Source organism: Apodemus sylvaticus, chromosome 19, assembly GCF_947179515.1.
Source record: "Apodemus sylvaticus chromosome 19, mApoSyl1.1, whole genome shotgun sequence".
In the NCBI taxonomy this organism is placed as follows: domain Eukaryota; kingdom Metazoa; phylum Chordata; class Mammalia; order Rodentia; family Muridae; genus Apodemus; species Apodemus sylvaticus.
Window position 1 is genome coordinate 3,019,538 of NC_067490.1, and position 27,958 is coordinate 3,047,495.

Here is a 27,958-nt window from a genome sequence, read left to right on the forward strand (position 1 = left end):
CTGCATTTAGTCAAACATGTGCCTCTCAGTGTGGCCCTGAGTGCCGGGGAAAGCCATGGGGATACGGTCCTGGCTAATCAGCTTGTCCCGTTCCATTCTGGGCAGAGATACCAGCCATCCAGAACATGAGGATGCATCTTCTAGAGGAGACAACAGTCCGGACAGAGTGGACACGGGCTCCGGGCCCTGTGGATGCCTATGAGATCCAGTTTATCCCCATGGTAAGGAGAGATGGGCAGCACTGGGGGGACGTGGAGGGGAGGGAAGGAGGGAGGGAGAGGGAAGAGAGGAAGGGAAGGAGGGAAGAGAGGGAGAGAAGAAAGGTGGCCGTCCTCCGGCCGCCCTATCCCTTTAGTCTATATATAGGCTTTGTCCTGGGCTCTGTTCAATGTTACAGCTCTTGGTTTAGGCCAAGCTGTCTGGGCCGTGGCCATAACTCTTGACCGAGGACTTATTTCCCCGGACCCAGCCCCGGCCCCTGGCATCTCCTGGCATTCTTCCCCTACCTCTGACTGGCTCCTTTGGGAGCTCAGTGAGATGAGGATGAAGCTGTGGCCTCTCCTGGGGACCAGACAGTCTGCCATTGCCTGTCCTTTCTCCCACTTCTCAGTCATCTGGCCTTTCCCACGTCATCGTCCCACAAACGGTGGACAAGACCACACTTGCATCTGTCGGTCCAGATGGAAATCCAGACAGACACACTCCCTGGCCCTAGAGCCTCAGTGCTGGAGGACAAAGGAAAGTGTCAGGGTGACAGCTGCCAGCCTTACCCTAGGGCAGGTCCCACGAAAGGTCTCCAGCTGTATCCCAAGCCCCAGTCCCTACTTGGTGGCATAACCAAGATAGCCCTCTTCTCATGTTTAAATTTTTTATATAAAAATAATTTAATCAGGAGACAAGAATTTGGCAAGTGGAGCAAACTGTAGCTGGCCCCGAGACAGGAAAACAAGTGCGCTGACACTTTATGGAGAGTTCTACTCCGAGATTTGAGTACTTTATTTACATAGCTCTGATCAGGAGGGTGGGACTTTCAGAAGGAATTTTCCTATGAACCTTCAGGGGAAGGAGAAATAAAATAAGCAGTTGAGATAAGAGAAGCCCTCAGGCCCTGTTGTCTCGGGCTCCTAACTCACAAAGCCACGTCTTTGGGTGTTGTCGAGAAGGGGTGTGGTAGCTTTTGCCTTTGCTCTGAACAGGGTGGTGTGTGGTGATGTGTGCCAGGCCTCCCCCCCACTCCCACCCCCACCCCCACTCCTGCTCTAGGATGGGACCCTTCCAGGTCCTCTGTGAAGCTGTACGTTAATGAGACCCTCTGCCCGAGCTCGGTCCTCAGCCCTGCTTTATTAGCGCTGTGGTGACACTTGGTTGGCCCTGAGGCTTCCACAGAGCCTATTCTACAGTTCCCTGTCATCCTTCTGCCTTCTCCCTCTCAGCTTGCTCCCTCGTTTCTGCCAGCTTCTCCCCCCACCCCACCCCGCCCCCCTAGAAACGCTTCTCTCGCAGCTCTCTCTGCTATTCCTGGCCAAGTGCACACTGCTCAGAACTTAGGACTAGCCCTCCCGCCTGTGCCTGTGGATCACGGTGACTCCGTGGCTCTCAGATGCTTCCTCCACCTCAAGATCTGAGGAAGGGCTGTGGGGGTGGGGCAGGAACCCATTGGAACAAAAATTCATGCTCATGGCCTCAAGCTCCAACTGCCCCCTGTCTTCTACAAGATGTGAGAGAGTCTGTGACGGGAGTGAGTCTGTGAACACTGAGTTAGAGACCCTTGGGTGCCCCTTGTCAGAGTGTTCTCCGAAGCCCGCAGGTGGGCTGTGCCAACTGCTCCCTGGAGCTCAGACCTGGGCCTTGGAGGACTTTTCCTCAGTCTCCTGTGTGAGGAGAGATGAAAATGAGGTCCTCACTGGTATGGTCCAAGCTGGGCCATGAGGCTGACACTGAGAACCAGTTAAAGGTTGCCAGTCACCATCGGTGGGGAGGAAACTTCACCAGGGAGCAGTGCCAGCCGCCAGCATCTGGCCAGAGTGCCAGCTTCACACCCGTGTGATGGGGCTGGGCAGTGTGGGTGAGGCTGGCAGGGGGACTTCCAAGGCTGTGTTGTGAGAGGGACCAAGATATAGAGGTGGATGCAAAGAAAGAAGAACTCAGGATGGGGTTGTCGAGGTGGGAGATCTAGACGTGGACATACTATAGAAGGAGGGGCAGATTGGAAGTGACAGCCAGGCAGGTTCCAGGAGGTGGGAGGGTGTCGTAGGTGCTGCGTGAAGGCTGTCCTGAAGCCTCGCAGAGGGGGCGGGATCCTCCGAACCCAGGGCAACGTTTCCACCCAGAAAACAGGGACAGAGCTTCAGTCCATCCTCACCCAGGAATCTCCACGTGGCTTCTCATCTGGTTTTGTACTTCGGTTTTTACTATGCTTTCTTGGTTTAGGACAGTGCCTTTCAAAATTTCCAGTCCCATCTGGCTAAATGGAGGCGTCCCTAGCTGTGGCCAGCAGAGCTCAGCAGTACAGCTTGTCCCTAGCAGCAGCTGCCCTTGCTAGGCAGCCCCAGGAGATGCAGGGTTGTTAGAAGGCTCACAGGCAGCCAGCCCTCCCGCCTCCCCAGCAGCTGGGCCTCCAGGAGCCCGCAGGGCCACCCTACAGAATCTCATAGCTTTTTTTTTTTTTTAAAGATTCATTTATTTTTATATGTAAGTACACTGTAGCTGTCTTCAGACACACCAGTAGAAGGTGTCAGATTCCATTACAGATGATTGTGAGCCACCATGTGGTTGCCGGGATTTGAACTCAGAACCTTCAGAAGAACAGTCAGTGCTCTTAACTGCTGAGCCATCTCACCAGCCCCCTCATAACTTTAAACACACGCCCCAAAGGAGAGCTTGTGTTCTTGTGAGCATTTGCCACACTTTGAGACTGGGAAGGGAGAGGTCTACACCTGGCTACTAGGTTATGTCCAGCCCAGCCGGGACAGGGATGGTGTCTTATTATTTGAATCTCCGGCACAGGGTATGGTTCTGGGTGTAACAGCACTCAGGAAATGTACTAATGGAGCTCTGAGCAGGTGAGCCTTGATTTAAGGGGGGTACAAGGCCGCTGAAGAGACAAGAAGGGGACACCCAAGTCACACACAAGCAGCCCTGCTAGCTGGAAGAGCCAGGAAGAGTAGGGATGCAGGACGTCTCTGCTGTGCCTCCTCTGTTCTGAAAGAACATGTTTAGGGGGCTGGAGAGATGACTCAGTGGTTAGGAGCACTGACTGCTCTTCCAGAGGTCCTGAGTTCAAATCCCAGCAACCACATGGTGGCTCACAACCATCCGTAATGAGATCCGATGGCCTCTTCTGGGGTGTCTGAAGACAGCGTACTCATATGCATAAACAAACAAACAAACAAATAAAACAGGTTTAGGTATCTGGGGCCACCAAGGGGACCAGAGGGACCCTGAGTCAGGTGAAAAATCTGGCAAATGAGCAGGGACTGACCATGAGAGCAGAGCCTGAGACACTGCAGCACTTTCTCTGGTTTTTATATTTTTAAAGATCTATTTAGCAGGGCGGTGGTGGTGCACGCCTGTAAACCCAGCACTTGGGAGGCAGAGGCAGGTGGATTTCTGAATTTGAGGCTAGCCTGGTCTATAGAGTGAGTTCTGGGACAGCCAGGGTGAAATAGTGAGGCCCTGTATCAAAAAAAAAAGTAAAGCAAAACAATACCAACAAAAGATTTATTTTGTCTGTGTATGTACAAATGCGTATGCACATGTGTGCCTAGGTGTCCACCGAGGACAGAAAAGGGCATCAGACCCTGGTGCTAGAGTTACAGGCGATTGTGAGCAACTCCTGTGGGTGCTGGGGACTCAACTCTGGTGCTGGTGGGAGGAGGGGTAGTTGTTGCTGCTGCTGCTCCTTGTCCTCCTCTTCCTCCTCCTCCTCTTCTCTTCCCCTTCCTCCTCCTCCTGCTCCTCCTCTTCCTTCTTCTGTTTTTGTTTTGCTTCTGTTTTTCGAGACAGGGTTTCTCTGTGTAGCCCTGGCTATCCTGGAACTCACTCTGTAGACCAGGCTGGCCTCAAACTCAGAAATCCCCCTGCCTCTGCCTCCCAAGTGCTGGGATTAAATTGTGAGCCACCACATCCACCAGGCCCAGCTTTCTGAAGAAAATTATTTTATGTATAACAGTGTGTCTGTGTGTGTTTGTGTGTGGGTGTGCGCACGTTGAGTACAGGCGTCCGAGGAGCCCATGGGGGAGCTAGAGTTGCACGTGGTTCGGAGCTGCCCCATGTGGGTGCTGGGGGCTTAGGTTCTCTGCAGGCCAGCTTCCTGTTGTGCACACCTCCTCTCAGGCTCCTTCTGAGTCCCCATCTGTCGTTGAGTGAGCTGACAGACATAGCCACAGAGAGAATCTGCTGGCCAGGGTGAGGCTCTAGTCTTCTCGGCTCCCCTGCTAGTATAGAGGGTCAAGTCCCACACAGCCTGATGCTGACACCATGAGACTGGGGACAGGGGACCGAGTGAGTGCCAGCTCTCACACACCCAGAACTCTCTTGCAGACGGAGGGGGCGAGTCCACCATTCACAGCTCGGGTGCCTGGCTCTGCCTCAGCCTATGACCAGCGAGGACTGGCTCCTGGTCAGGACTACCAGGTCACTGTTCGTGCTCTGCGAGGGACTGGCTGGGGTCCTCCTGCCTCTAAGACCATCACTACCAGTGAGAGCTGGGGCTGTGGGGGCAAGATTTCTGGACTTGACGGGCAGCTGGGAACTGGCTTGGGGTGGGGTCTATACCAAAGCAGAAGGAGGATTCACGAGGAGCCCTCTTCTGTCTGACCCCACTAGTGATCGACGGTCCTCAGGACCTCCGGGTGGTGGCTGTGACCCCGACCACACTGGACCTCAGCTGGCTGCGCCCCCAGGCTGAGGTGGACCGATTTGTGGTGTCCTATGTCAGTGCTGGCAACCAAAGGGTGCGTCTGGAAGTCCCCCCTGAGGCAGACAGGACTCAGCTAACCGACCTGATGCCAGGCGTGGAGTACGTGGTGACTGTCACCGCAGAAAGAGGCCATGCAGTCAGCTACCCAGCTTCTATCAGGGCGAATACAGGTACGGTGGTCCTGGCATTCCGGGTGTTAGGGAAGAGCCCGGTTTCTGAGGTTGGGAAGTCCTTTCCTTGGGTACCCAGGATGGAGGGTCAGAGATGGCTGTGGCCATCTCAGAGCACCTGCTACAGCCTTGCTCTGTAGGCAACGGGGGGGGGGGGGGGGGGGGGGGAAGGGGAGGACGGGGGACAGCCCTTAGTGCTTGGGGTCTTAAAGGAAGCTTGCAGGTTAGACTGTGGGACCACCCCCTGGGAAGGAAGCCTTATACAGAAGATGCTGTGATCCACCCAGGAGACGGTGGCTCTTATCCCAATTTAGATACGAAGTGGGTAGTGTGATTCGGGTACTAGAGCAGTCGCAGGTTATGGTCCTGCTGACTTTTGGACTGGGGTGGCCTGGGGCTGGGTCTCATAGCATTCACTTCCTACCAACACTCAAGGTTTCTTAGCAGACACCCAGATGGATCTTTCTTTGCTTTTCCTGGAACCTGGTGACACCCTGTACGGCGTAGCTCACGTTTTTCCTCGCCCTTTCCTGTTCTCTTGTCAGATACACGCCCCACCTGCTGGCTTTTTTCTTCCTTTCTTTCTAGGGCACCAACAGTGGCGGGCTTGGAAGGCAAAGGAGAGGGTGGGGCCTGGGGACATTAATTTCTCTTTCTAGGTGGGACTGAGGCTCAGGGAAGAGGCCTCGCCCCTGGTTGGGGGAACAGAGCTGTGCGGTGGGGGAGACCCTGACACTGACCTGCTGTTCCTTCCCCCTTTCTCGCTTGGCAGCACCAGGCCACTACAGTTACCCGGAGGTGCACCCCCCAGTCCCGCCCCCCAACCCCCGTCCCCGGCCTCCGCGGCCCTCCCGGCCCTTGCCGCCCCCAGAGAGGGGCGAGAAGGAGTGGCATCTCCGGCCGAGCCTGCCCCAGCCTCCCCGACGGCCGTGGGGTAACCTGACGGCTGAACTGGGCCGCTTCCGTGGCACAGTACAGGACCTGGAGCGCCACTTGCGAACCCACGGCTACCCACTGCGCGCCAACCAGACTTACGCGTCAGTGGCGCGTCACATCCATGAGTTCTTGAAACGCCATCAAACAGCCGGTGCCCCAGCATCCCAGCCACGTCACCCTCACCCCACCACTAGTTCCACCCAGAGCACCAGGAAGCGGGACTCGGACCAGGGTGCATTGGGACCAGCATCTGATGGTGCACACCCGGTGACTGCAGCGCGCCACCCGAAACCGGAGGTGCTGGGCAGTGCAGCCGACGGCTCGCTGATTGTGTCCTTGGACGGGCTCCGGGGTCAGTTCGAGCGTGTGGTGTTGCGCTGGCGGCCACTGCCACCGGCCAAGGGCCCCAGCGGGGAGCTGACTGTGGATGGTTCGGAGCGCACTGTCCGCTTACCCAACCTCAGGCCTGACACTACTTACCACGTGGAGGTCCACGGGGTACGGGCAGGGCAGACTTCCAAGTCCTACGCCTTCATCACCACCACCACCACCACCACCACCACAGGTAGTGTGGGCTGGGTCGCTGGACTGGCCACCCCCTGTCCGCGTCTCGGGCCTTCAGGATCATACCTGCTTATTCCTGCTAGCTCACCGCTTAGGCCTCCACCCCTCACCACGCCCTTCCACCTCCCAGCCAACCTGGCCCAGGCTGCAGGGCACTACCCCAGAAAGCAGCTCTCCCCTGTCACAAAAACCTACCCCATCCCAGGGTCCCGGCATCCACCTGAGGATAATCAAAGCCAAATCGACCAGGTTTGTGACGTTCCCTGGCTCACACGGGGTTCCCAAGCTCTTTGGCGGTGCCTGCTATGGCCAGGCAAGTCCAGCATCTTGACACAGTGGCACGATATTGTCTGCAAAGTTCATACTCAAGAACATTGCACTTGAGTTTGGTTTCTTTTTTTTTTTTCTAATTGGAGAAAAGAACCCCTAAAACCACAAAAGTACCATCTCATAATATTTAGAACAAGTTTAGAGTCTTGTGGTTGGCTGCACTTGGAGCTGACCTGCGGTTAAGACGCCTCCTGTGCAGGCGGTGGAAGGCCAAGCTGTGGCGGCTGCAGTTTCGGTGGGTGGGATTGAAACCAGAGATTCCCACTCTGACTCACTGCAACGAGTGCCTGGTGCCTGCGGTCTGTGGTTATTTCCCACAAACTGGCTATGACCTTGACTGGATGTAGCAGACCGGCTTGAGGGGTGGCCTTGAAAGCCATCGGGGCCGCGCGTGGATGGTGGGAGGTGAAACCACGGGGTTTCCTGAACCGCTTTCCCAGACTTTGGCTTCCCTTCCGGCTGGTTTCTCCCACAGGACTGATGCCTGGCCCAGGGACAGGGTGCTTTGTGGCTGCAGGGTCGGGGTGGACCTGTTCTTCCTCCATAGGGCCCAGATGCCACAGGAAGTGGACCTCCGTCCACCCTCGCACCCCGTTTGCGCTCCGCCCCTTTCCTCCTAACAACACAGCCCCTCCTTTCTTGCAGGCTTCTCACTCCAGCACTAATGGAAGGTGGAGAGATTCCAGGGGGGCGCGGGGTGGTGAACATTTGGAGCGTGACGTCTGGGAAGCCTCTAGCAGGGAGGGACAGCAGGTTTTATCTGTCACTGCCTGCCTAAGCCAGGCCTGGCTGCTCCGGAATGAACTCCATGGGGAGGACTCCATTTGGGGGAATCGGCCAAATATGGGAAGAAGGAGGCTGAGGAGCAGCTTGGGAGGGGCGAGGGGGAGGGAAGCCTTCTAGCCCTCAGAGGCTGGGGGCACACTCGGGGACTGGGGGTGCCCTTCCTGATCTCACGCTCCACTCTCCTGTTTGTCTGTCTGTCCGTTTGTTTCTTACCCACTCTGCTCCTTCCCAGGGTCCTTACCCTCTGGCCTCTTGGAGGCGACTGATGAGCCTCCTCCCTCGGGCCCCTCTACGACCCAAGGGGCCCAGGCCCCTATCCTGATCCTGGAGCACCACCCGCTGGGAGAGTTGAAGGTGCTGGGCAGAGACAAGGCAGGCCGCCTCCGCGTGGCCTGGACTGCCCAGCCCGACAGCTTTGCCCACTTCCAGCTGCGCATGCAGGTGGCCGAGGGGCCCTGGGCGCATGAAGAACTGCTACCAGGAGACGTCCAGCAGGCTCTGGTGCCCCCACCCCCTCCCGGAGCCCCCTACAAGCTATTCCTCCATGGGATCACCCCTGGGGGCAAGCCCTCTGTTCCTATCACCTACCAAGGCATTATGGGTACATTCTGGCCTCTGTCGGAGCTGTGCCCTGAGATTGGGGGAGGAGCTAGGCCTTCTCAGGGCTCTAGAGATAGGACAGGACTTAAGGTGCCAGTGAAGGCCAGGCCTGATTGAAAGATAAGAGAAAGCAAAGGAGAAAGAAAAGAGTAAGCGATCAGAGGGGAGGCGGCCAGAGAAGGCATCACAATGACAGTCTACGGAGTCTGAGGTGGCACGGTGACCTGTCCAGGAGGCCTATGTGTGCCTCACTTCCTGGTTATCCCTCTGCTATGCCCTGGCCTGTAGGGTCCAAGGCAGATGAAGCTCTGGTCCCAGCATGGGGCCCTCAGATGTATTTTCTCCTAGGGACCACACCTGTGGTTGCATTGCTCAGTTTTCTTTTTTTTTAATCACCTGGGATAAAGTCTTTGTGCGCGCGCATGTGTGTGTGTGTGTGAATGTGTGTGTGTGTGTGTGTGTGTGTATGTGTATGCACGTATATATGTGTGTGTGCACATGTATGTATGTGTATGTGTACACACATGTGTATGTATATGTGTGTGTGCACATGTATGTATGTGTGCGCATGTGTGTATGTGCGTGCGTGTATATATGTGTGTGTGCGTGTGTATATGTGTGTGTGTGTGTGTGGTGTGGCCGGGGTATCCACTGCCATCCAGACTTTAGAGATAGGTAGGGAAGAACAAGGCCTGGGATGCCACCATCACACCCTGCCTCGGCTCTCCGGTTGGGACTAGGATGGTTGACTCTTGGCCCAGTTCTAGAACAAGTTGACTACTGGGACAGGGTAGCAAGGAAGAGCGCAGCTCAGGGGCTAGGGAGCCTGAAGACCGCTCTGTAGCAGCAGTGGGGAGGCTGGAAACCATCAAACCACAAAGGGACTTGAAACTCTCCTTAAAGTCTTAGGGTACCAGGGTAGAGACATGAAGAGGGGACAGAGACTTAGAGAAAATGTCTCCTTCCCAGAAGGGGCTGGGATAGGCTGAATGAGGCAGAGCAGAGGGTAGAGACAGGGTGAAGGGGAATGGTTGTCCCAGCATGCTTTGCTTTCATCCCCACACCCCAGACAGGGCCGAGGAGCAGCCTGGGAAGCCATCAGTCCTGCCATGCCTGGGTGAGCTGACAGTGACAGGCCTGACCTCTGACTCCCTACTCCTGCACTGGACTGTCCCAGAGGGGGAGTTTGACTCCTTCCTGATCCAGTACAAGGACAAAGACGGACCCCGGGTGATACCCGTGGAGGGGCCCCAGCGTTCGGCACCCGTCACGGGGTTAGAACCAGGACGCAAGTACAAATTTATCCTGTATGGACTCGTCGGCAAGAAGAGGCATGGTCCCCTGATGGCTGAAGCCAAGATCTGTGAGTGACAGCCCACCCAGCCCTGCACTCTGTACCGTGTGGAAATGGGGTGCCCAGTGTTGTGGGGTCCAGGAGATGTCTGTGGCCCATGGCAGCTGTGTTAAATCCCGAAGGGAGAGCAGTGGAGGGCGGCAGGGCAAGGAAGTAGGTGAGGTGGAGGGCAGGGTGACCAGAGAATGGACAGCACTCTTCGGGCTAGAGAGCAGAATGTGTGGGGTGCTGAAGGGCGCAGTCTCGGGGCTCTGTATGAGATGACCTCAACATGATTGGGGGACCCCAAGGAATCTCTGAGAGCCTTTAAGGGCAATAGTGAAGCCAGGCAGTGGTGGCGCATGCCTGTAATCCCAGCACTTAGGAGGCAGAGGCAGGTGGATTTCTGAGTCTGAGGCCAGCCTGGTCTACCGAGTGAGTTCCAGGACTGCCAGGACTACACAGAGGAACCCTGTTTTGAAAAAAAAAAGGGGGGGGGAGATAATAGTGAAATGATGATGTCACAAATAGCACTGTGTCTGCTGCAGGGGCATGCTAGGGAAGGGAGCCAACAGCTGTTGAGACTGGTGGCTGATGCTAGCCTGGAGGGTGACAGTGGGAGGAGAGCCCGGAGGTCCAGGCTAGCCCCACGTCCCTGGACCAGCCACTTCTGTCCCCTAGGCAGCATCAGGTGGGGAGCAGTGGAGGCTGAGACACTGGGGGAACCTTCCATGTGTTTCCAGAGCCAGTGAGCTCAGGGCATTCTTGAACGGACACAGATCCTTGCAGCAGCCACTATGTCACAGGCAAGAAGAAATGAGGGACAGACAGAATACAGACAGACAGACAGAAGGCACCGGACAGAGACGGGCAGACCTCGGGGTTACACTGAGTCCCGGTAGCTGTGGGGAGCAGAGAGCATCTGAGGGGAGCAGAGGCAGAGTAACAGCAGGGTAGTGTCCCAGATGTTAGGAAACAGGGTGTGGCCGGCGGTGAGTCAGAGTCCGCAGGAGTGAGTTAGGACTCTCAAGGGTTCATGGGGCTTAGCAACGGCGGGTTACCCGGAGCTGCCTGGTGAAGGTTATGGGGTACAGAAAATTATGGAGTCCTCTGGGAACCGTGCCAAGATGGGAGATAGAAACAGATACACTCAGAAAGTGGGTGCAGCCAGGGATAGAGCAGATCAGGTGAGTGGGTACCCCAAAGAGGAGGATCCAGTAAGGGTTTTCCCACAATGACACACCCCAAGGATGTTATGTCTTGGAGGAGAAACTAGCTAGAAGTTAAGTTGGAAATGGGAAGGTTGCCTGCGGGAGATTTCCCTGGCTGCACAGATGTGGAACGGCGGGGTGGGGGATGGGGGTAGGGATACCCCTCCCCTTTTGGAGCCTCTTTCCCTCAGCCAGGAGTAGCCACTGTGACACTATGTGCCGGGCCATTTAGAAGGCATCTCTGCTTCTTGTAACCAGGCACAGCCCCTGATGGAGCTCACAGCTTGGTGGAGCGCACCCACTGCACAGGACTCCTTTCTCCCATGACCCCCTTTCTCTGCTCCCTCTTCCTAGTGCTTCAGAGTGACCCTGACCCAGGATCCCCACCCCGCCTGGGCGAGCTATGGGTGACAGACCCCACCCCACACTCACTGCACCTCTCCTGGACTGTTCTTGGAGGCCAGTTTGACTCCTTCGTGGTCCAGTACAGAGACAAGGAAGGCCAGCCCCACGTGGTACCTGTGGAGGGACCCGATCGCTCAGTGGTGATCTCCCCACTGGACCCCAATCACAAGTACAGGTTCACTCTGTTTGGGATTGCCAATAAGAAGCGGTACGGGCCGCTCACTGCTGATGGCACGACTGGTGAGTGACTGCCACCTAAGCTGTTTGTCATGTGACCTCTTCTTGTGCTCTCTTTCTCTCTTCCTCTCCCTCTCCCTCTCCCCCCCCTCTCTCTCGTTCTCTCTCTCTCTCTCCACACACACACACCCTCAGCCAGGAGCCAGCTGAGCCTCCCAAATGGAGCAAAATGGCTGATCCCAACACCTTGGCCCTGTTCCCGGGCTGAGGGGCAGCCAGCTTCCTCTGCATAGCTAGGCCCCTTCAATCCCATTCAGTGTGCTCTCTAAAGCCCAGGAGGTGTGTCATAGTCTGGCTGTGCCCCACTCCCCAGGGCTTTAGCACTCACAGTTAAGAGTGCTGAACCCTGAGGCCCAAATCTGAGCCCCCATCCCAGGTTGACAGTTCTGCACCTGGCTCATGATTCTCCATTACTTACAGCCGCAGAGACAAAGGAGGAGCCCTCAGAGCCGTCCCGCCTCGGTGAGCTGACTGTGACCGGTGTGACCCCAGACTCTCTGCGCCTGTCCTGGACAGTGGCCCGGGGCCCCTTCGACTCCTTTGTGATCCTTTACAAGGATGCACAGGGCCAGCCCCAGAGCGTGCCAATCGAGGGGGATGAGAATGAGGTCACTGTCCCCGGCCTGGAGTCCAACAGGAAGTATAAGATGAACCTCTACGGGCTTCGTGGCAGGCAGCGTGTGGGGCCGGTGTCTGTAGTGGCCAAAACGGGTGAGTCAGAACCCCACACGCTCCCTTCGAGGCTGGCCCCAAGCCTCACGCGGGGCCTGCTCCAGCACCGGCCTTCCCTTTCTGTGGAGGCCTCTGCCTCCTTCCTCCTGGGCAGTCCTTCTGCCCCCACATCCCAGGCCCCAGCTCCTCAGACTGCTTCCAAGTTCATTTTCCCCATTCAGACTGTTGAACCCCTCTACTGCGATACACCCTCCCCAGACAGCCTCTTCTTCAGCCACAGTTTACTGCAGCTTGTACTGAACTCCGAGCCTGATTCGGTTTCCGGTATTTCTGCTAGCCACCCCTGCACCCTCACCAAAGCTGCTGCTTTGGGCAAGGGTAGCAAACGCAGGGGACATGTCATCCCAGCCTCTGCACACGGGGAAAGGGCTCCTTTAGACCTCATTCCCATTGCCCCAGTCAGGCTGGCCCCAGGTCTCATCTATCCCGTTTCCCCATGCACCCAGCCCATCGCCTTCTGCAGGACAAGTCACGCTACCAAGCAGAACGTGTACTTAGGACGCAACTGGCTGGCTCTCAGTGCTGGCTTCATGACCCGCTACCCATAGGACCTTGGGCCAGTCACTTAACCCCACAGTTCCCACCTTCCCTTCTGCCAAGTGGGGGTCCTGATAGCGACCCCCACAGGGCTGTTAAGTTACTTAAGTTCAAGCCAGGCACGGTAAGACGTGCCTGTAATCACAGCTGAGGCAGGAGGATTGTTGAGTCCCAAGATAGCCTGGGCTGCACAGTAAGACCTTGACTACAACTGAATAAATAATTAGAGTTGGCTCCTGCTCAGAGCAACCATGTGCAAACGGCTGGGTTGGGGGCAGCACCCCTGCCTCCCCGGCGCCCGCCTTCTCGCTGCTCCTCATGTCCCCAACTAACATCACTGTTACGGCTTGCCTCTTGTCTGCTCCCTGTCCCTTGTACCCACAGTCCCTCCATGGAACCGCTGCAGGCAACCAGGGGCTCTGCCTCAGTGATGCATTCCTTAGAGGCGGAAGGGCCTGGTGCACAGAAGGAGCAGGCTACCCAGAGGGCCCTAGGGGCTTACATGTATTTTTATTATGCTATTATTATTTTTATTTATTCTTCTCCTGAGTTACATCCTGACCACAGTTTCCCCTCCCTCCATGTCTCCCAACAGCCCCCCACTTCCCCTTTCCCCCAGATCCACTCCTTCATTTCCCCCCAGCAAAGAGCAGGCTTTCAGGCTGGAGAGGTGGCTCAGCCGTTAAGAGCACTGACTGCTCTCCAGGAAGTCCTGAGTCCAAATCCCAGCAACCACATGGTGGCTCACAACCATCTGTAATGAGATCTGACACCCTCTTTAAAAAGGGGGGGGGGGGAGAGCAGACTTTCCAGGGATCTCAACCAAACATGGTGTAACAAGTTACAAAAAGGCCAGGCGCAAACCCCTCACATCAAGGCTGGGTGAGGCAACCTGATAGGACGAAAAGTGTCCCAAGAGCAGACGAAAGAGTCATGGATGCCCCACCCCCATTGTCAGGAGTCCCACAAGAACACCAAGCTAAGCAAACACAGCATATATGCGGGAACCTAAGGCGCACCCATACAGGGTCTGTGACTGCCGCTGCAGTCTCTGTGGCCACGTTCTCTTGGTGTCTTCGACACCGCTGGCAGCAGTGGCTCAGTTTGTGATGTGCCAGGGAACAGATGGTGGATGCAGAGGCCACGGGAGCACTAAGCCTTCAATGGCGGAGCACACACAGTGATGTGCTTTGGTACCCTGTGGACAAGCCAGCCACCGTTAATGCCTGAGACTCTGATCTCTTCTCTCAGCCCCTCCAGACATTGTAGACCAGCCCCCTAGCCCCACAGAGCCCAGCACAGAGGTCCCAGAGACTCCCAAGAAGCCACTCCTGGGAGAGCTGACCGTGACAGACGCCACCCCCGACTCCCTGAGCCTCTCCTGGACAGTCCCCGAGGGACAGTTTGACCAGTTTGTGATCCAGTACAAGAACGGGGATGGGCAGCCCAAGGTGGTGCGGGTGCCAGGGCACGAGGACCAGGTCACCATCTCCGGCCTGGAGCCAGACCACAAGTACAAGATGAACCTGTACGGCATCCACAGCGGTCAGCGTGTGGGCCCCGTGTCTGTCACGGGGGTGACGGGTGAGTGCACTGTGGGAGCCTCAGGTAAATCTCAAGAGGAGGTGACCTCAGCTCCATGGTGACTGACATGGTGGGGATGAGGGCCTTTCCTGTGCCAGCACTGTCCAGGTTCCCTCAGCTAACCTAGGAGCTTGGGCATGTTGGCCAGCTGTCAGAGGACCAGGGACATCAGACCCTGAGAGGGGGACCTCCCTGGTAGCCATAGTTTCCTTTTCTTCCCCCTCACAAGCCAAGGACACCTGCGGGTGACCCTGCTCACCTCTCTGTCCCCTTCTCAGCTGCAGAGGAAGAGCCCCTGAGCCCCACAGAGCCCAGCACCGAGGCCCCAGAGCCCACCGAGGAGGAGCCGCTCCTGGGACAGCTGACAGTGACAGGAAACTCCCCAGACTCCCTGAGCCTCTCCTGGACCGTCCCCCAGGGAGACTTTGACTCCTTCACTGTGCAGTACAAGGACAGTGATGGGCGGCCCCAGCTAGTGCGTGTCGGAGGCCAGGAGAGGGAGGCCATCGTGAGAGACCTGGATCCTGGGCGCAAGTACAAGATGAACCTGTATGGGGTCCACGGGGGGCGTCGCGTGGGCCCCGTGTCCACCGTGGGCGTGACCGGTGAGTGTTGCCAGGATCTGCTTCCTGCCGAGTCCGGTGCCCCATGGCCGGGGGCTCTCTAGTTGTCGAGCATTCACAGTAGCTTGCTTCCTTGGGAAGGCCTAGGCAGAGCAAGTCAGCGAGAAGCAGGGCTTCTATCACCCTTGTTGTAAACCCCTTCCCAGTAAGCCCAGGCTGACAGCTGGCAAGGACTTGGTGAATCCAGATGTGCATATATGTTGTTACTACTGTATTTGCTGTGTGTGTGTCATGGCGCATGTACATCTATCTATATAGGACAGTTCTCTGTGGGTCTGGTTGTGTCTTTCCATGGCTTCTGGGATGGAACTTGGGTTCTCAGTCTCGCTTGACTTTAGCAGCCGGGCCATCTTGCTGGCGCCACACCCACCAGCTTGCTGGTGGGTCTTCTTGGCAGATGGGTGTTGCTGATGGATGCGGTTTTGTGCACAGCACTCCTAGGGCCATTTTAGCAGACCATTTCTGTCTCAGACCCACAACCAGAAGAAGAGACCCCCCTTGAGCCCCGCCTGGAGGAGTTGACAGTGACTGGCGTAACCCCCCACTCCATGAGCCTCTCGTGGATGGTTCCTGAGGGACAGTTTGACTCCTTCCTGGTCCAGTACCAGGACAGGGATGGGCGGCCCCAGGAGGTGCCTGTGGCCGCAGAGCGGCGCGAGGTCACCATCCTTGACCTGGACCCTGCGAGAATATACAAGATGGACTTCTACGGGCTACATGGCAGACAACGTGTGGGCCCCCTCTCTGTGTCAGCAATGACAGGTGAGTGACGGAGCAGGGCAGCCCTTATCCCTGGGTACATAAAGCCCTTCCGCAAAACCCTTTCCTAGCGTTGCCTGTGACTCCTGTCCGTCATCCCTCAGTCTCTGTATCAGTGACCTTACGGGCCTTGCTCCAGACTCACAGACATCCAAGTCTCCAAACCTTTGGCTTCTCCCCAAGACTGGAACCTTCCCACCCTCAGTGGCTTCCCTATCTGACTCCAGCCCTGACCCTGCCTCCCATTTGGTCTCCCTCCCTCACTCCTTCCCTCCCTCTATCCCTCCCTTGTCCCCCCTTTCTTTGACTAGACACAGCTGTTTTGTTTCCTTCCCCCTTCTCTTGACAACCCAACTGTGACTTGTGATCGCCACCCCGCCATCCCGTTCCTGTCCTCTTCACTGGGGTCAAGCAGCAGAACCCCTCCAAGGTCCTGGGTGCCTGTCCAAGTCACAGCCCCTTCAGGTCCAATCCCACTGCTCCCCTCAGGGAAGCCACCCCTCCCTGAGCTCCCGCTGTCGCTGTCGCCTCTCCTTCTTCTGCTCATTTCTTCCAGGCATCGAGAGGAGTCCCTAACCTCTCTCAGAACACTGCTGCAGTAACAGCTAGAAAACAGAGTTTCTATGGTTGTGAAGGACCCTGCTCAGACTGATGTAGCCAGCATTCCACACCTTCAGGGTGCACAGGCAGCTGTGGGCAGAAGATATACAAAAAACACAACCCTTCCTTTCATGTGTTGTGCACACATGCTCGGGCACGTTCGCATGTATAGATGCTGACAGGTCACAGCATGACTGGAAGTCAGAGAACAGCTTGACGGAGTCAGTGCCCACAGCCCATCTCAGGGATTGAAGTCAGACTGTCACGTTCAGGGCCTTCACCCACTGAGCCATTTCTCCAAACCCAGAAAAAATATCCTTTCTCTTGACCAGGGAGACGGATCATTTGGTATTAGTACCAACAGAAGGGCCTGAGGTCAGACCCTCAGAACCCATGAAAGGTGCTGGGCACGGTGGAAAGTACTTGTAATCCCAGCACTGGGTGGGGGTGGAATGGGGCAGAAATAGGAAAAATCCTTGTGACTCACTGGAGAGCCAGCCTCGCCTAAACAGCAAGCTCTAGTGAGGAACTGTGTCTCAGAAGAAAACAAGGTAGACAGCCACTCAGGAACAGCACCAAAGGCCTCTACAGGTACACACACACACATGAATGCCCACCTGCACATACATGAGCACACAAATACATACATGTTCACCTCTGCACTCATGAACACAGATACAAGCATGCTTGCTTGTCTGCACACACATGAACACACACACATACATACTTGCACACATCTGTATACATGATCATACACATGCATGTTCACTTGCAACAAATGAACACACACACATGGCTTATCTGCACACATATGAACATACATGCATACAGGCTTAGGTGTATACACATGAACACACACATACATGCATGCTTACCTGCACACACATGAACACACATACACATACATATAGGATTACCTGCACACACATGAACATACACATGTATACAGGCTTAGCTGTACACACATGAACACACAAATACATGCATGCTTACCTGCACACACCTGAACATACATACACATACTTGCATGATCATCTGAACACATGATCACACATATGTATGCTCAACTACACATGCATGAACATGGATACATGTGTGCAGGCTTACACACACACACAAATTACCACATGCACACACACTTGCATGTTTATCTGCACACACGAACATGTGCATATATGCTCATTTGTAGTTATCAACCACTTTCATAGTATTTGCCTTGCACTGGGCATGGTAAGTTATTAGGAGAGTTAAAGTTTTCAGAATATGCAGACTGTCGTCCTATATGACAGGATTAAGCATCCTTGGACTTGGGATCCTTGGAGTCATGTTGTGAATACTCAGAGACCAATGTGCCATTATCAAAGCATTTACTGTCTGATCTATGACTTGGCCATACCTGGACTTTGTCAGCTCATATAAAGTACAAACAATGCTTTGATGTTTCTGAGTCACTCTAAGGTCGCGGGAAAGCACGCCTTTCTGTCGGTGAGACTCCCAGGGGCTGCTGATACCATGCTGATCATGGAAGACTAGGCTGTTACAGGCTACTGAAGATTAAGAGGAAACTCTCCCCTCCTTTAGTGGTAGCTCCCAAGACAGGCAGAACCAGGTCTCGCCTCCAGGACCTCGGATGTGTTCTCCTCTCATTCTAGACCCCCTCTTACCAGCAGCAGTTCCAGCCACTGAGGCCTCCAAGCTGCCCCTAGAGCCACGGCTCGAGGAACTAACCGTGACAGATGTGACCCCAGACTCTGTGGGCCTCTCGTGGACTGTCCCTGAGGGTGAATTCGACTCCTTTGCCGTCCAGTACAAAGATAGGGATGGCCAGCCTCAGGTGGTGTCTGTGGCGGCAGACCAACGCGAGGTCACTGTCCCAGGCCTGGAGCCCTCCCGCAAGTACAAGTTCCTGCTCTTCGGGGTCCAAGACGGGAAACGGCGCAGCCAGGTTTCTGTAGAGGCAAAGACAGGTGAGGACTGTGCGAGGCCTGGCCTGAGCCGTCCCTGAGGCGCTGGCCTTCCCTGAAGTGTTTGGGTTTCCTGCTGGCCACATTTTCTGTTTGTCAACCAGTCCAAAGCAGTTAGAGACCCAGCAGAGGCGGGTTCTCAGATCTTCTCTCTTCCTTCCATTTGTTCTGCGTGCTGGGCCTTCACTGGGAGATGGGCAGGGGGGACCTGGGGCCTCTTGGGGAGGAATGAACTGATCAGGAGACCCTCCTATCACCCAGTCTGAGACCGTCAGCCCCCACCCTGACTCCCATTCCTCTGCCCCCACATCCACCTCCAGGAGAGGCTCCCCTTCCTCTCTTGAGTTCTTTGAGCCTGGGAAAATGGAAACCAGAGAAAGCCTGCCCAGCTGGGCCCTTTCTTGGGGTTTGGTCCAGGCCCTCCTCTGCCCCCTGGGCTTCCCCACTGCCAGAAGTCTCTCTTGCAATAACAATTCCGTCAGTGGCTTTGCTGTCCAGGAGGGCAGCGGGCCAGCACCTTCCCAAGTTGGCTCCTTTGACAGTCATGGGATTCCTTCTCTGTTTGAGTTTTCTTATGTGTCGCCCCAATACCAGTCCCCACAGCATGTCACCATGGGGTCAGTCCCATGCCTCCTCTAAACCCTGTGGAGTTGACGGTCTGACTCAGATGAGAAAGAAAACAGGAAGCTGGGCCACACTTAACCCCTGTGGCATCCCTGTAGCCTCCCCCACTTACTCTTGTCTCCCATGTCTCCCACGACAAGCCTCTCCCCTCTAGGAATTCCCCAGGGACCAGTCAGGTCACTCAGCCGGGGCCTCTGAGAAGAAAACTAGACAGAGAGCATTGCCACAGTGAGCTGTCCCTGTGGAAAGAGAAGTCACTAAGGGATAGAGAGAGAGTCTCTTGTCAGCGGGAACAAGATGAGGAAGGAGGTTGGGGTGTGTGTTGACGGGGTTGAGTCAGGACAGAAGACCCATCCCCACAGGGGTCAAGTGAAGGAGGCTCTGACTGGATGAGGGAGTGGGGAGGAGGCTGATGGGAGCACTGACCACTTGGGCCACTCTGGATTTTTCCAGCGCTGGTGGGAGGTGGTCAAAGAATCGTTTTTTGGGGAAAAAAATAAACACAAGAACGTTTCTCTGTGTCAGCTGCCCGAGATGACGCCAGCCCAGGGGCCCCTCCCCGCCTTGGGGAGCTGTGGGTGACAGATCCTACCACAGACTCTCTGCGCCTGTCCTGGACGGTCCCCGAGGGCCGCTTTGACTCTTTTGTGGTCCAGTTCAAGGACAAAAGTGGGCCCCGTGCTGTGCCAGTAAAGGGCCAAGAGCACGCGGCCACTGTCACAGCCCTGGCTGCTGGCCGCAAGTACAGATTCCTCCTCTATGGGCTTCTGGGGAAGAAGCGCTTTGGCCCCCTCACCGCAGAGGGCACCACAGGTGAGGTTTCCCCGCCCCCACAGGGTGAAGGGCAGAAGGCCGTTGTTGTGGCAACGACCTCTCCTTTCCCTGCCCTGCCCTTCAAGGTCACAGCCATGTCCAGCTGAGCTATGTCCTGTCTCTGTCCCCATCTCAGAGCCCATGAATTCTGTGGACAACACTGGAGAAAAGCACCCCACAAAACCTCGACTGGGAGAGGAACTGCGGGTGACCAGCGTGACTCAAAACTCCGTGGACCTCTCCTGGACAGTCTCTGAGGGCCAGTTTGACTCCTTTGTGGTCCAGTACAAGGACAGGGATGGCCAGTCCCAGGCAGTGCCCGTGGACGGCAGCCAAAGAGAGGTTCGAGTCTCTGGTCTAGACCCAGGCCGCAGGTACAAGCTGCTTCTCTACGGCCTTCGAGACAGCAAGCGTGTGGGTCCCCTTTCCGTCATTGCTGTGACCGGTGAGTGTGACAGGCCACCTAACAGACCCACTTCTTTTTTTTTTCTTTTTTCTTTTTTTCGAGACAGGGTTTCTCTGTATACAGAACTCACTCTGTAGACCAGGCTGGTCTCGAACTCAGAAATCCATTTGCCTCTGCCTCCCAGAGTGCTGGGATTACAGGCGTGCGCCACCACTGCCTGGCCGGACCCACTTCTTTTTGAGGAGGTTTTACTGAGGCATAATTTACATATAGTACCAAACGGGCTTTGGCAAATGTATAAGTCACAGAACAATCGTTCAGCGAGGCACAAAGAACTTCCCTCCCCGCTGTATCCATGATCCGTTCAGGGCCCGGCTACCTCAGTAGGCCAAAGAAACAGACAAGTCAGAACAAAGAGATTTATTCACTGTGGCCATGTTGGGAAGAGGAGCAAAGAGTGAACCCCTCAAGCCCATCTTTGAAGTCTTGGCATGAGGTTTAGGATTAAATGGACATATACATACACATATACATCATATATATCATATACATACACACATACACCATATACATATACACATACACCATATACATATATATCATATATATACATATATATCATATATATACACACATAATTACACATACACATATACATCATATACATATACATACACATATACCATATACACATACATCATATACATATACATACACATATACCATATACATATATATCATATACATATACACATATATCATATATATATACACATACATGTATAGATACACATACACATATATGTCATATACATCATATACATACACATACACCATATACATATACATCATACACATACATCATATACATATACATACACATATAACATATCATATGCATCATATACATATATATCATATATATACATATACACGTATAGATACACATACACATATATGTCATATACATCATATACGTACACATACACCATATACATATACATCATACATCATATACATATACATAAATATCATATATATACACATACACATATAGATACACATATACATATATGTCATATACATCATATACATGCACATACACCATATACATATACATCATACACATACATCATATACATATACATACACATATACCATATACATATGCATCATATACATATACATATATATCATATATATACACATACACGTATAGATACACCTACACATATGCATCATATACATACACATACACATCATCTACCTACACATACATATTACACATACACATATACATATATGTAAGCAGCTTACATATATGTGTATATGTATATACAGGCAGGAGGTGGTCCCACCCATGGTACCTGCATGGTGGGCTGATGAATTGTCATAGTCCCACAGTCGTGTGAAACCTCCTTCCAAGAAACATGTTTCCTCTCTGACTGGTACCAAGCTTTAGCCCTTCCCCCATGGGATTCCTGTGCAACTTGACATGGGCCAGTGGAGTTTGTTTAGATGGCCTGACGGTCCTTGGACAGGCACAAGGTCCCACTGGGATGGCTTCATTCCTGCTAGGAGCTTACGAGGCCCTCTTTGTCCTCACCTCCCCAGGCCCTGGCAGCCACTGAGCAGCTTTCTGTCCTACAGGTTGCCTTTCTGCATCTCATTCTGGAACTATTCCAGACACAGCATCTTTTACTTCAAGTGCTTTTGCCAACCCTCAGCCCCTGCCTCCCTCCCTCCTTCCTCTTAGCTGTCCTCCCTCCTCTCCCCCACGCCTCTTCAACATATCAGTTCCGCAACTGAAGAGCGGCCACCTTCTCTCCATGTCTCTGCACCAGACCCCAGAGAAACAACAGAAGCTTGGACAGAGGTCCCCACAACTTCAACTCCCGCAGCTGTGCCCCGCCTTGGGGAGCTGAGAGTGGAGGAAGCTACGCCTGACAGCCTTCATCTCTCCTGGGAAGTGACTGAGGGAGAATTTAACTCCTTCGAGGTCCAGTACACTGACAGAGATGGGCGACTCACAGTGGTCAGTACAGAGGGAGACCAGAGTGACATCACCCTTACTGGCCTGGAATCTGACCATAGATACCTGGTAACCCTGTATGGCTTCCATGACGGGCAGCGTGTAGGCCCTGCTCAAATTGAGGCCCTGACAGGTAAGTGAGAGAAACTTTTTTTTCCTTTCTTTTTTTTTTTTTTTTTTTTTTTTTTTTTTTTTTTTTTGCTTTTTTGCTTTTTTCGAGACAGGGTTTCTCTGTGTAGCCCTGGCTGTCCTGGAACTCACTCTGTAGACCAGGCTGGCCTCGTACTCAGAAATTTGCCTGTCTCTGCCTCCCAAGTGCTGGGATTACAGGCGTGCGCCACCACGCCTGGCCCAAGAGCAACTCTTAATTCTGGCCTTTATTTAAAAAAAAAAAATAGGTATTTTCTTTATTTACATTGCAAATGCTATCTCCTTTCCTGGTTTCTGCTCCAAAAATACCCTATTCCCTCACCCCTCCCCCTGCTCACCAACCTACCCACTCTTGCTTCCCTGTCCTGGCATTCCCCTACACTGGGGCATCGAACAGTCACAGGACCAAAGGCCTCTCCTCCCATTGATGTCTGACAAGGCCATTCTCTGCTCCATATGCAGCTGGAGTCATGGGTCCCTCCATGTGTACTCTTCGGTTGGTGGTTTAGACCCTGGGAGCTTTGGGGGTACTGGTTGGTTCATATTGTTGGTCCTTCTATGGGGATGAAAACCCCTGTGGCTCCTTTGGTCCTTTCTCTAGATCCTCCATTGGGGACCCTGTGCTCAGTCCAATGGTTGGCTGCAAAACAGTGATGTTGTAAACAGCTGCAGAGGACCAGAGGGTGGCAATGTCTCCATGATGATGTTCTCTTTCCATGTTCAGAGCCATGGGAGGAAGAAGAGGAGGAGGAGTCTACAGAACCACCCACCATGACTCCTGAGCCCAAGCCACAACTGGGGGAGCTTACCGTGACAGACGCCACCCCCGACTCCCTGAGCCTCTCCTGGACAGTCCCCGAGGGACAGTTTGACCAGTTTGTGATCCAGTACAAGAACGGGGATGGGCAGCCCAAGGTGGTGCGGGTGCCAGGGCACGAGGACCAGGTCACCATCTCCGGCCTGGAGCCAGACCACAAGTACAAGATGAACCTGTACGGCATCCACAGCGGTCAGCGTGTGGGCCCCGTGTCTGTCACGGGGGTGACGGGTGAGCGGACTGTGGGATCCTCACGAGGTGGGTGACTCACTGGGGAGTGACTTTCAGGTTAGATGAACTGGAATTGATTGTCAATAGTGATTGAATTGGTCAGTTTCTTAGTCAGGGTTTCTATTCCTGCACAAACATCATGACTAAGAAGCAAGTTGGGGAGAAAAGGGTTTACTCAGCTTACACTTCCACACTGCTGTTCATCACCAAAGGACGTCAGGACTGGAACTCAAGCAGGTCAGGGAGCAGGAGCTGATGCAGAGGCCATGGAGGGATGTTCCTTACTGGCTTGCTCAGCTTGCTTTCTTATAGAACCCAGGACACCAGCCCAGGGATGGCACCACCCACAAGGGGCCCTCCCCCCTTGATCACTAATTGAGAAAATACTTACAGCTGGGTCTCATGGAGGCACTTCCCCAACTGAAGCTCCTCTCTCTGTGATAACTCCAGCCTGTGTCAAGTTGACACACAACCAGCCAGTTCAGTCAGTAGCAGCACTGCTATAGCTGAGTCTGCAGCCTGTGTCCCTCCTGTGCTGGGCCTATCCCCCGGGCAGGTTCCACAGAAGTCTTTGCTATTCTGGTAGCTGCTCAGGCTGCATCAGGTCACCTCCCAAAGCAAGAGCTAAATAGGGCCACCAGCCTCCAAGAGGGCTTCTCAAAAATGACATTAGGACCCATCTGGTAGCCTTAGTGGCTTTCTCCTTCTCAGTACTCAGGGACCCTGCTCACCTCTCTGCCCCCTTCTCAGCTGCAGAGGAAGAGCCCCCCAGCCCCACAGAGCCCAGCACAGAGGCCCCAGAGCCCACCGAGGAGGAGCCGCTCCTGGGACAGCTGACAGTGACAGGAGCCTCCCCAGACTCCCTGAGCCTCTCCTGGACCGTCCCCCAGGGAGACTTTGACTCCTTCACTGTGCAGTACAAGGACAGTGATGGGCGGCCTCAGCTAGTGCGTGTCGGAGGCCAGGAGAGGGAGGCCATCGTGAAAGACCTGGATCCTGGGCGCAAGTACAAGATGAACCTGTATGGGGTCCACGGGGGACGTCGCGTGGGTCCTGTGTCCACCGTGGGCGTGACCGGTGAGTGTGTGTGCCTTCTCAGGCAAGTAGAGCTTTCAATATTTTGTACAGCAGAGACTTAGGACTCCAAGACTCCTCAGACTGTAACTCATCCCTGACCTCCAGTGCCTAAGGTCAGATGGAATCTGGGGCTGGGCTGAGACGGCCTTTTAGGAAAAGGTCAGGCCTGGGGGCACTGCTGAGCCCTGAAGCAGGTTTTAGACTGTGCTTTCCCATGGGGACTCTAGAGAAAACAAATTCCATGGAATATCAGCAAACCCCATCCTCAAATAATTGTTTAAGATTCCAGAGGTTGGGGCTAAAGAGACGGCTCAGTGGTGCAGAGGCTCCGGGTTCAGTTCTTAGCATCATGCGGGCGGTGGGTGGCTCACAAACAGCTGGAACTCCAGTTCTAGGGGATCTGACGCCCTCTTCTGGCCTCCAAGGGTGCCAAGCACATATGGTGCACAGACAGGCAGAGGAAACACTCACATAAAACAAAAAGAGTAAATCTAATAAGAAGTTTTTTTGTTTTTTGGGGGTTTTTTTGTTTTTTTGTTTTTTTAAGTTCAGAGGATATATAAAACAGAGGATATAATAGGCCCGTGGGTCCGTGACTGCTTCAATCAGGTACTCACTGGCCTGTGTCCTGCTCTCCTCCTCCACCACCACCACCACCACCCCGCCCCCGCCAAAGGAAAGTTCTTCATTAACAGTTGTATTTTGACCCAACTTAGATGCCATAGAAGTAACGTGTGTGAAGTGCACCACTGCGCTTGCATACTTACCTCACATGGACCTTCACGGTCTAATTTCAGGACTTTACTTTTTTGACACCCCCAAAAGAAGCTTTGGATCTGGCCAGGCACGGTGACACACACCCGCAATCCTTGCCCTTGGATGTCAGAGAGAGGCAGGAGGATCAGGAGTTGAGCCTACTCTGTATCTCTTCAGCTCAAGACTACCTTAGCTAAATACCCAGTCTTTAAAAATAAAAATAAAAGTCAGGCAGTGGTGGTGCACGCCTTTAATCACAGCACTTGGGTGGCAGAGGCAGGTAGATTTCTGAGTTCAAGGCCAGCCTGGTCTACAGAGTGAGTTCTAGGATAGCCAGGGCTACAGAGAAACCCTGTCTCGAAAAAAACAAAACCAAAACCAAACAAAAACAATAACTAACTAAATAAAAATAAAACAGGTTAAAGGAAGTGTGAGCTACGATATGCCAAGGCCTTGAGCCAGAAGGTGGCCTGACCTGTCCGATTTCCCAAGAGGACCATGGAGACGCTTTGGTGATTGTAAACAGGAGCAGAGCTTGGCCAGGCCTAGATTCAGCCTCCTTCTGACCCATATCTAAGACAGCTGGGACTTAGGAACTCCTTCCACAAACAGCAAAAATTTTGTTTTATGTCTTCCCCAGACCCCAGAGAAGAACCAATTGATGCCCCTTCCCTGAAACCCCGCCTGGGGGAGCTGACCGTGACAGACGCCACACCCTACTCCCTGAGCCTCTCCTGGACAGTTCCCGAGGGACAGTTTGACCAGTTCGTGATCCAGTACAAGAACGGGGATGGGCAGCCCAAGGTGGTGCGGGTGCCAGGGCACGAGGACCAGGTCACCATCTCCGGCCTGGAGCCAGACCACAAGTACAAGATGAACCTGTACGGCATCCACAGCGGTCAGCGTGTGGGCCCCATGTCTGTCACGGGGGTGACAGGTGAGCGGACTGTGGGAGCCCAGGGTGGGGTCCACTAGAGGGTGCCATCAGCTCTGAGTAGGGCTCCATGGCCTGGGACTGGCTAATCCCCGAGCCCTGCTGTGGCTGAGGCTGTGGCCTGAGTGCCCTTCCCTAGAGCTGGCCTTTCTTCTCTGTGGGGACATCAGGCCTTCCCTGTGCCAGCACTGTCCAGGTTCCCTCAGCTAACCTAGGAGCTTGGGCATGTTGGCCAGCTGTCAGAGGACCAGGGACATCAGACCCTGAGAGGGGGACCTCCCTGGTAGCCATAGTTTCTCCTTCTTCCCCCTCACAAGCCAAGGACACCTGCGGGTGACCCTGCTCACCTCTCTGTCCCCTTCTCAGCTGCAGAGGAAGAGCCCCCCAGCCCCACAGAGCCCAGCACCGAGGCCCCAGAGCCCACTGAGGAGGAGCCACTCCTGGGACAGCTGACAGTGACAGGAGCCTCCCCAGACTCCCTGAGCCTCTCCTGGACCGTCCCCCAGGGAGACTTTGACTCCTTCACTGTGCAGTACAAGGACAGTGATGGGCGGCCCCAGCTAGTGCGTGTCGGAGGCCAGGAGAGGGAGGCCATCGTGAGAGACCTGGATCCTGGGCGCAAGTACAAGATGAACCTGTATGGGGTCCACGGAGGACGTCGTGTGGGCCCCGTGTCCACCGTGGGCATGACCGGTGAGTGTGAACTGGGGCTTTAGCGTGTCTCCTTCCTCAGGGTGTGTGGTAACCTTCTCTGTGTTTTCCCAATCCACAAGGCTAAGACTGAATTCCCCTTCATAGCCTTGACCTTTGTTCCCTGGCTGCCTCTGCCTCACTCTGTTGTGAACACAGACACACATGCACATACAATCACATACACACAGACACACATGCACACCCATGCCCACACTCACACACACATGTACACACACATGCACACTCACATATATGCACACATGTGCGGTTACACACGCATTGCACACACTCATACACGCACACAGACATGCATACACAGATAGTCACATACATACACACAAACACACTCTCTCTCACACATACATGCACACCCATACCCTCACTCATACACATATGTACACACATGCACACTCACACACATGCAAATACACGCATGTGTACACACACATGCACACCCATGGCAATACTCACACACATATGTACACACACATGCACACTCACACACATACAGATACGCAGGCATGTATGTGTTCACACACACACACACACACACACACCACTTCAGTACCTTGATAGACCTGTGCTCTGTGGCATTGTTAGGTGCTAATGGGTGGTAGGACTGGCACTGGGCAGGGGAGAGTAGCTCGCTGGGGACATTTTCTTGGACCTGTCTCTTGGCCAGGACCCTCCTGGATTTCTTTTCTCTCCTCCCTGGCCACCTTGATGTGAACTGCTCTGCTCCACCACACCCTCCTCCCCACCCTTCTCCCTACCCTCCTCCCCACGCTCTCCTCCCCACCATAGTGGGCCTGCCCTTCTGAAAGTGTGAGTCAAAAGTAAAAAGCAAGAGGAGGAAGAGAAGGGGGACCGCAGGCCGACAGTCCTGTAAGGGTGCTAATCACAACCAGCCGCAAAGTGCGCCATGGCAGGGAACCCATGTGGCAGAAGCGAGCAAGCCCGCCCCACAGCGCCGGCCCCGCCCACGGCGGTGCTTTGTGAGACAGATCGCGGTGTTGTTCTGGGCACTGCTGGGCTGCCTTTTTCTGGTTTCGTCTGTTCTGCACCGTGTTAATGTTCCAGCATGGCAAGCGTTTCCTTCCCATCCACGCATTCCTTTTATAATCACAGAAAAA

At 54.3% G+C, this 27,958-nt stretch overlaps 1 protein-coding gene across 40 annotated transcripts in view; it reads left to right on the top strand.

The window, feature by feature from the left end:
* Tnxb (tenascin XB) overlaps positions 1–27,958 on the top strand; it is a 62,698-nt gene that overhangs the window by 13,481 nt on the left and 21,259 nt on the right. For 12 of the 40 annotated variants that reach the window (XM_052164357.1, XM_052164352.1, XM_052164353.1 and 9 more), the window contains exons 4-22: positions 106–221; positions 4,543–4,699; positions 4,828–5,091; positions 5,864–6,592; positions 7,940–8,308; positions 9,377–9,670; positions 11,206–11,496; positions 11,914–12,204; positions 14,014–14,346; positions 14,625–14,951; positions 15,441–15,731; positions 17,981–18,295; positions 19,442–19,729; positions 19,866–20,174; positions 21,980–22,300; positions 23,042–23,365; positions 24,116–24,442; positions 25,839–26,135; positions 26,499–26,825. In XM_052164357.1, the coding sequence (XP_052020317.1) occupies positions 106–221; positions 4,543–4,699; positions 4,828–5,091; positions 5,864–6,592; positions 7,940–8,308; positions 9,377–9,670; positions 11,206–11,496; positions 11,914–12,204; positions 14,014–14,346; positions 14,625–14,951; positions 15,441–15,731; positions 17,981–18,295; positions 19,442–19,729; positions 19,866–20,174; positions 21,980–22,300; positions 23,042–23,365; positions 24,116–24,442; positions 25,839–26,135; positions 26,499–26,825 (5,970 nt within the window). The remainder of the gene's footprint in view (positions 1–105; positions 222–4,542; positions 4,700–4,827; positions 5,092–5,863; positions 6,593–7,939; positions 8,309–9,376; positions 9,671–11,205; positions 11,497–11,913; positions 12,205–14,013; positions 14,347–14,624; positions 14,952–15,440; positions 15,732–17,980; positions 18,296–19,441; positions 19,730–19,865; positions 20,175–21,979; positions 22,301–23,041; positions 23,366–24,115; positions 24,443–25,838; positions 26,136–26,498; positions 26,826–27,958) is intronic. The other 28 variants (XM_052164364.1, XM_052164359.1, XM_052164350.1 and 25 more) reach the window with 16 other exon arrangements.